The sequence below is a fragment of the Fundulus heteroclitus genome, chromosome 16 (genome assembly GCF_011125445.2).
Source record: "Fundulus heteroclitus isolate FHET01 chromosome 16, MU-UCD_Fhet_4.1, whole genome shotgun sequence".
In the NCBI taxonomy this organism is placed as follows: domain Eukaryota; kingdom Metazoa; phylum Chordata; class Actinopteri; order Cyprinodontiformes; family Fundulidae; genus Fundulus; species Fundulus heteroclitus.
Window position 1 is genome coordinate 33,740,772 of NC_046376.1, and position 12,794 is coordinate 33,753,565.

Below are 12,794 nucleotides of genomic sequence, written 5' to 3' on the forward strand. Positions count from 1 at the left end.
AAACAACAGATGTGTTCGAAGAACCCAATTAGCCGGATCAGGATTAGCCGGATGAAATCATCGGATGTCTCATGTGATCTCGGATGTTTTAAGCAACGTACGAAGACCGGACCCCTGGTCGCTATTTAAAGTCATTACAAAATACATTATATACATCATTAGTCAATTGTTTGGACATTTGCTTGTAGAGGGCCAAAAAAATATATTAAAGTAGTTATTAAAGTATTACTGTATTATAAGTTCAGCCATATAAACACAAAAATATTTTGTACCACGCATTTAATTTTTTGTACAATCTTGTATTACCTCACCCTTAAACGTGGACATATCTTTTCACAGTAACAAGACGCATTCCTCTAATTCTGTAGTCTTCCAGCGGGTATACATCTGTTAGGTCTTGTAGCTCAACCAGTTTCAGTTCTTTGTCTGATGATGTTTTCCGATCGTAAGATCTGTAATGCTCAACATACCAACCCTCAATTTTTCTGACCAGAAAGAATAACTGGTTTGCCAGGATCACCATTTGGATTATTTCAAAGAACTCTGGTAATCCTCCCAATGAGCCATGAATCAAGATCATCCCGCATCTGTACTTCAGTCCATTAAATGTTGCACTTTTAGTCATGCACACTGTGGCCAGATTTGAAAACTTCTGTTTTAGAGCATTTACAATTCCCTTGTCGAGAACATCAGTTGTTACTGTGGAAACATTTGTAACTTCCAAAAGAGAATTAGGAAAACCAGATAAATGCAAATGATGTGCCATCTGATACTGGTGTCTCTCTGCAAGGGAACAGAGGACATTTTTAAAGCACTTGATATTTCGTGCAACTCTTTTAAAAAGGCTATGCTTAGCTTCAAAGCGCATGGACCATAGGGCTACTAAAGGGCCAAATTGGCCAATCAAGTGTTGGTAATGTTCCAAGAAATGGTGTTTTGGTTTAAGGTCACAATTAGGAAAAACTTCCTGGAATTGTGTTCTGTGCTCTGAGATCTTAAAGTCAAGGTAGGCAATAGAGTCCTCTGTGTGAATGGGACTGATCACAAGATCAACAATGTCCCTTAAGTCTATTAAGATCTGCCAAGCTGGCTCCTCATATTGCACTCTGTGTCCAATCAACAAAAGTAAAAATCTGATTAAACTCCAAACTCCAATTCTCATGTGCATTACCCCCAACAACTCCTTCAAAACGGTCATGCACAATGTCTGAAGGAAGACCTCTGGTAATGTCAAAATACAACAAATTTGATAAAATGGAAGCTGATTTCACACCCTGATAACTTGGCAATTCACATTCCTCGAGAATTTTTAAGTGATCTGCATGAATGCTTTTGGTTCTCAGGATAAATGCACCACTTCTAACCTCTGTAGTTTTAATGTCTGTTTTAAATGCCAAACAAAACCTACATATGTATGACCCTGTGAAGTTCTCTACAAAGCCACCAATACTGTGGGCAGCAAGATTATCTGCAACCACGCACTGAACTGTGCCTTTTATAGCTCTACCTAACTTTGACACAAAGACCCCTTCTTGTTCCAAAATCACAAGCTCATTAAGTAAAGGTTCTAAAACCTTCTCGTAACCATAGCACTTCAAATCATTTGTTATGATTAAAGCAGCCAGGTAAATGTAAGAAAAGTTAGAATTACACCCCTGTGGCAAATTACCAAGAATCCAGTATAAGCCACAAATTTTATGCTTCTGTTTAGATGTACCGAGAGGGTTGCATATTTCAAAATCATCAATATACAATATTAATGAAATGCTCTCCTCCTTACACAAAAGCTAATTTTCACTAAAAAATGAGCCGTCATAGAAAGACCTATATGTATGAACACTACTTCTTTGTAGTAGTTTATTCACACAATTTAAATGATCAGTCTGATCCAAGATAACCTCACAGTCAAGAACTTGCTGCAAAGACTTTAGGATTGATACATACTGGAATGACCTATTATTTTTTTGATCAAGAATATATTCTTCAGGTTCTACTACTTTAAAATGTATTTTATAGAATTGTTTTTGTCTCCAAGCACTAGAAAGGGAGCCTTCATCTCCTATTGCTATTTTTACAGGGTTTGTATCACAGAGGGCCCTGGCAAGTTTTTCAACAACTGACTGGTCAAACTGGCAAAGATGATCATGTAGTAATTGGGATACAGTTTTGCATGTAACTGGCAGGGACAAAGAACCAATTAAATAGTTTAACTCCTGCAATAGTTAATCAATAGCTGCATTTGACACAAGAAAACTGCTTTCTAACTTTAGAAGAACTGATGCAAGTTTAAGTTCAATATCTCTCTGTAAGTTTTCAGAATCAGTCTCATTAAATGTGTGATCTTGATTAGCTTGTGCAGTATTGTCCTGATCAAAAATATCAGAATCAAAACTAACACACAATTCTTCACCACAATCTAATTGTTTTTTTTTTCAGTAATCCCTGTCTTAAATGTATTGCTAATGTCAGAATGTTTTCTGTATTTATGACTTTTGTAGTTCTCGTAAATATTTGTTTGATAAACACAGTCCTGAAACACACAAGTGACAGTTTCCTTGTTCTTGAGATGTTGAAATATATGTTGAAAAAATCTCTCTCAGTGGAAAGTTGATTATAATCACAAATTGGGCATTTGAATCTGGTTAAGTCTTTGGTAACTGTTTGTTTGACTGGATGATTTCTTGATAAATGGCTCAGTAAAGCATTCCAGGTCTTGAATCTACATGCACAACTTAAATATGAGCATGGATACGAATAACCCCGTCCATTATGCCTGTGGTCTAGTTTGTAGTGCTTGAGCAATTCAGATCTTTTGGAAAACACCCTCTTGCAGTCTTTGCATCCCCACATTAAGTGCAACACTAGAAGGAGAAGAGAGGAACTTTGTTACCTATATGTTGCCAAATCTGAAGGCAAGGAAGATGAAGCAAATATGGAGGCACAAGTCAATTTTGAATACTGTGACGACCCTAGCCCCATGCAATACTTTAGATGTTTGTTTTACTGCTTGGTAAAATATAGATTCAGAATGGATTTTTTTACCATAACTATTTCACTGTTTTTAATACCCTACTGAAAATGCTCTACATTAATCAACGTCATACTGTTAGTATTGCAAGTAAATTATTCTTGCACCTTCCGCAACAGGTTGCTGTCGTAAAAATGGACATGGATACGACAGACTTCTCTATCTCCTCCGCTTATACAGCCGTGATCAAATCTTGTTCACATGAAATAAGCCTGCTCTCGAGCAGGCTTAAGCTGGCGAACATGTTGCTATGACAACAAGTGCAGGATGTCTTTCGAAGAACCAAACGATCCAAGATCATGCCAAATCGTCAACAATGAAATCCTGCTAACTGAGTTAGCGACGTATGAAGAACGGACCCCCGGTCTGAAAGATATTTACAAGCGCGCCGTAAATATGTAATTTACGGCGCGCTTGTGGCGCAGCGGGTAGCGCGACCCATATACAGAGGCCTTAGTCCTTGACGCAGTCGACCCGGGTTCGAATCCGACCCGCGGTCCTTTGCCGCATGTCTCTCCCCCTCTTCCACCCCATTCCTGTCAGCCTACTTTCATAAAGAGCAAGCCACTAGAGCTGTGAAAAAAGCCCCAAAACAAAAAAAAAACAACATATTTACATATATGTATACACATACTTATATATATTTAATATGAATAACATGTAAAATATTTCAGCACCTAATTTCCTAGTAATTGATAGTGTTAGTACTTCCACTGACTGTAGAATTACCTGTGAAATGTTTTCACACAGCTAGAAAACTGCTTGTTGTTGCAACCAAATCCTATGGGAATCTGTGCCAGTAGGGAGGAGCAAGATGGCGGCCAGTGACTTCAGTTTTTCGGCAAAATCAGCACTCCAGTGTATAATATAGCTCGGACGACCATAGGGAGATCAAACTTGCACATTGTGAACTGTCTGTGCACTGTGGTAGATTGCAAATTGCAGAGAAATAATACAGGGCAAGAAGCGATCTAGCCGGGACGGAGTCTGTGGGACGGGCTACTAAATGCAGGAGCTTTTAGCTTGTTGCAGTGCTCCGAAAGTTAAGCTGTGAAATCCTCTTCAGCACAGCCCGAGGGCGTCTCAGCCCAGCCCAGTGCCTGGCGATCAACCGCTAGCTAGAACGCTGCACAATATTTTATATTATGTCGCCAGTAAGCAGCATGAGAAAACTGGAAAAAATGGCTTCATCGGCTGCAGCTCACAGTAATTAGCACCATTAGCACAGTGGAGTTGCATCACATTAAAATAGTTTTGCATAGAACACCCCCACCTCTGTAATTTCAAGTTAAGTTTTTTAGCGTAAAAGTACACACACAAAATAAACATTCAGTCTGACTCAGAGTAGTTATGTTAAAACATGGTGAGATTTGAACTCCACCGAAAAGCGCGGCAAAATTATAACTAGCAAATGTGTTAAGAGCAAATAACCGATGACACTTCGACATTAAACACAGTTCACTGTTTCAAATTTAAGGTAGAAAAAGTTTTAAATATTTTTACACCGTTTATTTAATGTTTGGTTATGGTGGGGCAGCATACTTACTGTTTTATCTGAATCTCGTTGACAGTCGAGAAGAAATGGTGGTCGCAGATGTGGTCGGTACCGGAGATGCAGGATCCGCCCTGGGCAAAGCTTACGTAATGACGTCAGACGTATAACTGCATTAAACTTAATTGTTTTACTTAGACTCAAAGTAAAAAGTTCGTTTGAGATAAAATGTGTGACTGTTAAGTTAATTGAACTCATGAAAGTAAGTTGTCATAACTAAAGCAAAAGAATTAAGTGAGGTTAATGTAAATAAGTCCATAACATGAACTACAGCCCAAATACTCTTTTTAGAGTAAACGGCTAAACATATCATCACTGGTCCGATCAGACAGGAGACCCGAGACAATTATTATCTGTTTCCAGTTTAGCGCAACTGTGCCCAGACCTGTGCAGTGGTATGCTTACTGGGAGATAATGGTGATGGTGCAGCTAGTTTCAGTCAGCTAGTCCGCAGGTTGACACCCTAAAATGTTGTCCAATTCAGTGTCGAGGGTGGTTTATTTGTTTGTCCTGCTCCATCTCAGGATAAGTCCTTAGTATCCTAATTTATTGATCTTATTCATAATCTGGTCTTTGGTGTCTTTTCCATCTGTTGGACCAGCTCAGCAGATAGCTGATTCTTCTGGGTGCTTCATTCAAGTTTATTCTAAAATGCCTGGCTATCCCAAAAAAATTATAAACAGTATTCTCATTCGCTATATATTTATGGGAGGTGGTGGTTTGGTGACCCTAAGGAATGACGCAGTTAGTTTGCTTATGTTTTGGACATGTCAAAAAGTTCAATGGGTATAAATATTTCTGCAAGGCACTGTAAGTAGTGTTTTATATACACATATCAGCTGCATTAATGAAGATACTGGAGTGCTGAGACATTTTCAGGGTTTATGTTTGTTGTTGCAGATGCGACTTGCAATGGAAAGCAGAGGGTGTGGTGGCAGGCTTAATCTGAATATTAATATCGGTTGGGTAATTTGCTTAGTGTATTCACAGACAGCCAACATTCTATGCACTCCTACTGCTACTGCGACCTGAGGTGAGTTTAGATATCTTCCAGTGCATATTTTGAATTAATGTATTCTTAAAAATCAGACATGCTTGTGTTGAGCCTAAATAACATGGTAAGCTGATGATTGGCTGTTACTGTTGACAGAGTTCGAGAGATAGTACATTCATCTGGATCATTGTTTTACAACTACATTGTTATAGCTAAAATTATTATTTATTTTTCTCTACCTTCTTGTTTGTCATAGTATTTTTTTTTATAATTTTGTCAATAAAACAGGTTACCTGCAGTGGTATTGTGTTGAACTGTTGAGTTCATCGACATAGCAGAGGTCATTGAGGTAGTTAAAGGTCCACCCAAGTGGAGAGTGCCTAATTGACTGAATTTGTCCGAGAATTTGTCTTTGGATAATATGTTTGACACATCTTTATTATTGCATGGAGGATTGTGACAATATCTGTAACATTAGAAGCTTTGATGGTGATCTTATTCTTTATGAAAGGAGCCTGAAATGTATGCTCACTAAATGGGGATCAAACTGTTTAATCTGTTAAGGATAATTTTACCCTAGAGCACTGGAAAGGAAGCTTTAAGTAATTGTCACACCAAGGATTCTGAAGGCGAGGTGTGGCTTTTGTCTATGGCTGAGCACAGGATACTGGATCTTTACTGTTACTTTGCAGTTACTAAGGGGCTCATGTGTGTTGTTTCCCTGAAGAAGACTTAAAATTGTGTCCCTTGAGGCATTCTGTGTTGTTGCTTGGCAGTACTAAGGGATACTTTCAGGGTCATCTAGAACTCTTTTTGCCATGTTCTTGGCTTGTTCCCAGTGTGGGGAGCCAGAAGGGTCTCAATATTCACAAATACACATATGTGATTCATACATGCACAGGACAAGATCCACACATCCACGGCTCGATTCATGCAAGCACAAAAAAATCCACAAATGCACAAAAAATCCACACACACACAAGACAAGATCCACACATCCACAGCTCGATTCATGCAAGCACAAAAAAATACACAAATGCACAAACAATCCACACACACACAGGACAAGATCCACACATCCACAGCTCGATTCATGCAAGAAAGTGTCCGTGCTCGGCGCCTCCCCGCTCATCAGCAACCACCTGCGGAGAGAGAGGGAGAAAAACGGCTGCTGCCCGCTGAAGCCTGACATGAAGCTATCTCTTTCTCTGTATCCCAGTTGCACTAATAAACTGATTAAAACTAATAATAAAACAAAGTATCATGCCAAGCAGACAACAAGCTAAGCTTATCAAGTTATATGTTTTACCTATCCCCCCAACAGATGTTGTCAGAATCCATGCTGAGGTCTGAAAGCACATTGTGCTCATAGTACGCACTTCCTGAACAGGTTGAATGTGATTGGCTTATGAGTAAGTCACCCCACGTGGAGTACTTTCCTGTTGGCTTATACAAGCGAGGCTTCTGATTGGTTGCAAACCATTCTCTGTTTAAAAAAACGCATTTATGAATCGGCCGACGGCAGGAGAGTCTCAAAAATCCACACACAAATGCAGCGAAGTTTAAAGACCAGAGCTGTGCATGTGTGTATCCTGTCCTGTGTGAGCGTGGATTTTTTGTGCATTTGTGTATTTTTTTTGTGCTTGCATGAATCGAGCTGTGGATGTGTGCATCTTGTACTGTGCATGTATGAATCACATATGTGTATTTGTGAATATTGAGACCCTTCTGGCACCACAGGTCTTAAGCCATAGTTGTGGAGAACAGGGCGTTCCAATGGGGAGGTTTAGGGTCTTATGATGATGTGGCTGTCTTGGCATCTTTTATGAGTTTCGATGGACAGTTAAATGGTTTACAGCCAGGTCTGAAGTGTCCACAATAACAATACGTCTGCCCTGCTACCTTTGCAATTCAGTCTTAAATTTAAATAAGTTTAGTTTACGTCATTTCAATTACAAAACACTTTTATTTTAAGTATGAATTAAGTGTTGTTGTAGCCCATACTATAAAGGCTTCTTCTATTTAATTTTTTTTTATCAAAATGCTAATCTGACTTCAGGTATGTGGCATTCATTCAGCAGAAACATGATGAGGAACTCCCATATCTTTGTTCCCTTGATGCTGGTATTTCATCATGTCTATGGGCAGCATTTAAGTCTCAGAGAAGGGATCTTGACATTTTATGAAACACAAGTTCCCTGGCTTGAAGCCCAAGCTTTCTGTCGGGACAAGCACACTGACCTGATCACTGTCAGGAATGAAAAGGATGCTGAGGTGTTTAACAAATACCGGGGCTGGATTGGACTGCACCGAGACAGTAACACTGTCAGTGGTATGTGGAAATGGTCCAGAGGTGATGAGGAAGCCACCTACTTTAACTGGGAGGATGAAGGTAAGCAAAACAAAACGGTGTTACAAATGTTTTAATGTCTTTTCAAAATTATTTCACATCTCTATTTGGATTTCTAAAGAAGATTTTACCTACCCTTAGAAAATAAAAATACATCATTAAAATGGCAGGTGGATGGGCCTGTACAAAAGGTCAGAGTAACAAAAAAAAACCAGACACTAACTCAGCAATGTGATCCAACATAATGAGACGAGGAAAACTAAATAGTTACGGATCAGAATATTGAACACAGTGAAAATCTGCAAGATCACTCACTGAAGCCAATAAAATTTTATCTCATTCTGTCCTGTGATGTCAGGGTTCATGGTTCAATCCAATAGGTTTGATAAGTCTGCTCCACTCTCTCCATGCTTTTTTAACAGCCAGGAGCAGGTGTTAATAATCCGCCAAAGTTTTAAACATAAACATCACTAAAATAGTTAATTTATGGCACAGCAATTATGGATTGGAATCCTTTCACACTCCATTACCAATTGATGTAATATAACACTCTTTGACATAAAATCATAAATAACCGGGACAAAACAGAGACCTCAAATAAGCAAAACTGAAACAATACTTGTGGATGTCCACATGTTCTAAAAATAACAAGAAACAAAAAGCTGACCTTTGTCACAGGTAAATAAGGAGTCCAAAGTTTCTCACTTCATCTGGAACTAAAAGTACACTCTTCTTTGAACCATCTCTCTGTTTCATTTTGTTAAAGCTTATTTAGACCAGTGTTACACTCTTTCACAGTTCTCGTTTGGACAGCAGTGACCATACACAGTTGCTGAGAACTGTTGATATTCACAAATCTCTTTCAATAAATGTTGCAATGTACTCTTTAATTAGCTACACCTTTACTGAGTTAGGGAAGGAACTACAACATTTCTTGTTTAATCTCTTGTTGACAATAGTAGGAATGATCATCTGTTTTCCTTCTAGTTCAGTTTGGAATGGTATAATATAGTTGTCTTGGGAAGACACAAGAGGGGAGAGAAGGAAAGCAGTAAGGATACTAGGAAAGAAGGGAAAACACAAGGGATCAATGAAGGAAGAGCAGAAGGGAGGAAGGCAGGAAGGACACAATGGATGAAGAATGGATTGAAGGAAAGGGACAAGGAAGAAAGAAAGTCAGGGGAAAAGGTATACAAGGGAAGAAAGAGGGAAGGACAGAGGGAAGAAAGGATGCAGACAAAGGATGGAAGACAAAAGAAGGTAGACAACACAGCAATACGATAAAGCGTAAAGTCTACAAGTATTTTTTTCGACACTCTTATCTTCTTTTTCCATACACAGCAAGACGTGGAAATTATGGAAATCAATTTGCATATTAAGCGTTGCATATTTTATAATTAATTATTTTTATACTAGCTAGTGTTGTGCCAATGCCATTTTTTGGCCCCGATACCGATACCCGATACCTGGCTGAGCAGAATTGGCCAGTACCGATACCATCTGTTTGAAATTGATGTGTGTGTATATATGAAGAACTGCATACTACTGAGGGTAGTAGAACCTTTTATTGCCTACCTGGAATGGGTGACAATAGTTGAATAAACTTTTGGCTCTCAAAGGCCAAAATAGTGCAATATATTCGTGAAATTATAACATGTGTAATAGTAGTGCAACAGTAAGACAGTAAAATTACAATAATAATTGAATAATCTCTTTTAAACCCTGAGTTTTGGCTCTCAAATGCCAAAATAGTGCAACTTTCATGAACTTATATAACATGTTTAATACTAGTCGGGAGAGAGAAAGGCTGCGTTCAAGTGACATACAAACAAAATGGTATCGGTGCCCTATTTGTTGGTACTCGCCGATACCGATACCACCATTTTAGTGCTGGATCGGGGCCCTGTCCGATACTGGTATCGGTATCGGTATCGGTGCAACACTAATACTAAAACAACACTTTTCACTTATAAATACCTCTAACTTAACAAATTCTATTGCATCTAAATGGAAAGAGTTAAACTGAAAACATCTTTCCAGTTAGACATTTTAGAAGTTTGGTAAATAACGGGGTTTACATAGAAAATATAGATGAACATAGAGCTATTTTTGACTTTCTTTCACATTTTTGAGTTTCTTTTCAGACCAATTATTATTTATTTTATAAAAACATAAGATAAATGTTTTTGTTGTCTGTATTGTAATTACAGATAGATTGTGACAACCTGGCTAGAGTGGAATATGATTTGTTCTTAAATGTAAAGATTTAATCTAAAAACTGTTAAGTATGTTTTCTGTTTCCCATAGTACCACAGGAAAACGAAGACTGTGTCTTCAAGCCGACGAACACAACCAAATGGAGAGGTCGTGCCTGTAATAAAAGTCGTGTTTTCATGTGTTATGATGAGCTTTTAGTTCTAATGAAGAAGAATAAGACGTGGGAGGAGGCATTAGAACACTGTAGGACTCTGAAGGAAATGGGCAGCTATGATCTGGCCACTCTGATCACTCATGACGACCATGACTATGCTCGAGAGAGAGCCCAACAGGCAACAACTGATGAGGTGGATTGGGTTTATGCTCTGTGTTGGTTTTGTCAACCAAATCATCCTCTGAACTCACGTGGATCCCTCTGCTAATTGTTGTCAGGTGTGGACAGGCCTTCGTTACCTGGGGGATGAGTGGCTCTGGATGGGTGGAGAAGTGGTGCAGTACGAGAATATTCCAAGCTGCTCGGGTGCATGGTGTGGTGTCCTGGAGAAGAACGGCGACAAATCATTTGGGATCAGAGACTGCGGCCAGAGAAGGAACTTCTTCTGTTACAAAAAATATTAAAACTAAAAAAAAACACCATTTTGAAAATCTATACAGCAATCCGATAAGTAAAGACTCTTCATTAGTAGGTGATGAGAGCTTAAACTAGTTCAGCGGAACGGTAGAAAGTAACTCTTTGGTGTGTTGAGTTGACAACTGTATTTCACAGGATTAGTATTTTTTTGTTTGTTCACTGAGTCTGGAGTGCACTTGATTATTTGCTATTTAAAATATAAAATATATGGAGTGATCAGTGAACTGATTTTTGCTCCACTAAACAGACTTCCTTTAAAACACAGGTTAACGGGTTAGTTAGAATTTTTTTAATGGAGGTTCTGTAAATTTATGTAAAAAATTGTTCACTGAAGTGTAAAATAAAGATGTCATAGCATCATGCAATGTTCCGAGTAGTGGAAGCTAAACTATTCAGATGTACTTTGTTTTATCTATTTTCAGTCATTTAAAATGTGTGCAGAAACTGTTCATATAAATGTGATAGAATGTTATGTTAGTGGATATTAACAGTCTGCAAATACCACATGAGACTCCTGTTAAGTTTGGGGGGTTTCTTCAAGAAAACAACTTTCATATTTATATGTGAAACTATAGTTGTTGGAGCCTTGCAGCTGGCTCAATCCTTCAAATCAGCTTTGACTTACCTAGTGCTGTTTATAGAATGCATATATTGCTTTTTAGTAAATAAAAAAATCAACTGCAGGATGTGCCAGATGACCAACTGCTTGGAAACTCAGAAATCTGATGTTTTTCCAGTGAAAAAGAATCTTTATTGTTGTTATGTGTTACCATATTAACCATAATATCATTTTGATGAGACAGACAGGATGCACACAAATTGCATATAACACACAGACACAACAAAACAGTTTATTGTACTAACCAATAACGCTTTCTGAAAAGTTTAAAGTGTACAAATAGTCTTTAGGGTCTAATACGACTCATATCCAAGTCTAAAAAGTAAGCTAGGGGTCTCTTTACAAATGATATAGATTACTGTGCTGTTGCATGAATTAATCACCCAAATGCTCCATTGTTGATACACTTACAGTACAGTAAATACTGTGTAATAATTTAAATTGTTCAAGTTACAGAAATAATAAACTGCTAGTTATGTTTAGTTAAGTTTCACTAGCCTTGTAGAGAGGATTTGTTGATTTAAATATAGTGTTAATTCAGACAAACAGCATTGTATAGTGATGTTCTCAGGATGTTCATTTCTGTTAATAAATACTTGAACTTGAAAAGAAGTTGTCGCTCCTTATTCTATATGCAGTGACGGACTGGGATTAAAAAACGGCCCTGGCATTTTCACCAACCAGTGGCCCACATGGGGACGCGCATGCACGCACGTGCACGTGCCCGCAACTCACAGATATAACTTTACATGTACGGAAACCAGGTCCGAAATTAACACTCAGCAGTCGCCAAATGCGAGTAAATTTCCTGTTTGGCGAGTGAATTTCAGAGGGCTAGCTGCCACATGGCGAGTAAATGTTTGACCAAATAAAATAAAAATAACATAAAAATAATAAAAACCCATCTGGGCTGCAGATGATCCGTTCACAGCTGTCTAACCAGAGCTCAGTCTAGACCCGCCTTCTACGGAGCTGGTTCAGCTCCTTTCACATTCAGGACCAGTCATGGCAGCACGCTGGATCAGAAAACAGATCTGCTAACCAGATGCAGTCTAAAACGCCAAAGCCTGTTTATAAGTTCCGTTGTTATTTATTCAGCATTTTTTTTAACTACGTGCGCTGCGGTTTTGCGCTTCACCCCCCCCCCCCCCCCCCACACACACACACACACACCTCCAGGTGCTTTTATCAGCGGCCAGCCTTCAAAACGTGAATCACTGCGTTTAATGTCCTTCCACTCATACCAAAATGTCCCAATTAAAGTCAACAGGAGAGTCAGTAACTGTATTTCATGCTCTTTGGTTTTTAACGACACAGAACCAGTGGTGCTTCGGTGGGCGTGGTGCCTGGTGAATTCGTTACATGTAATTTAGGTGTGCACAGGGTCATTTTAAGGAACTTGT

General features: G+C 38.7%; 1 protein-coding gene across 1 annotated transcript; it reads left to right on the forward strand.

Moving 5' to 3' along the window:
* Positions 1-7,771: 7,771 nt before the first annotated feature.
* Positions 7,772-11,770, forward strand: LOC118566425 (snaclec rhodocytin subunit alpha-like). The gene is made up of 3 exons (XM_036148548.1): positions 7,772-7,966; positions 10,232-10,488; positions 10,574-11,770. Exons 1-3 carry the CDS (start codon positions 7,909-7,911, stop codon positions 10,757-10,759), a joined length of 501 nt encoding a protein of 166 aa, XP_036004441.1. The 5' UTR covers positions 7,772-7,908; the 3' UTR covers positions 10,760-11,770.
* Positions 11,771-12,794: the final 1,024 nt, after the last annotated feature.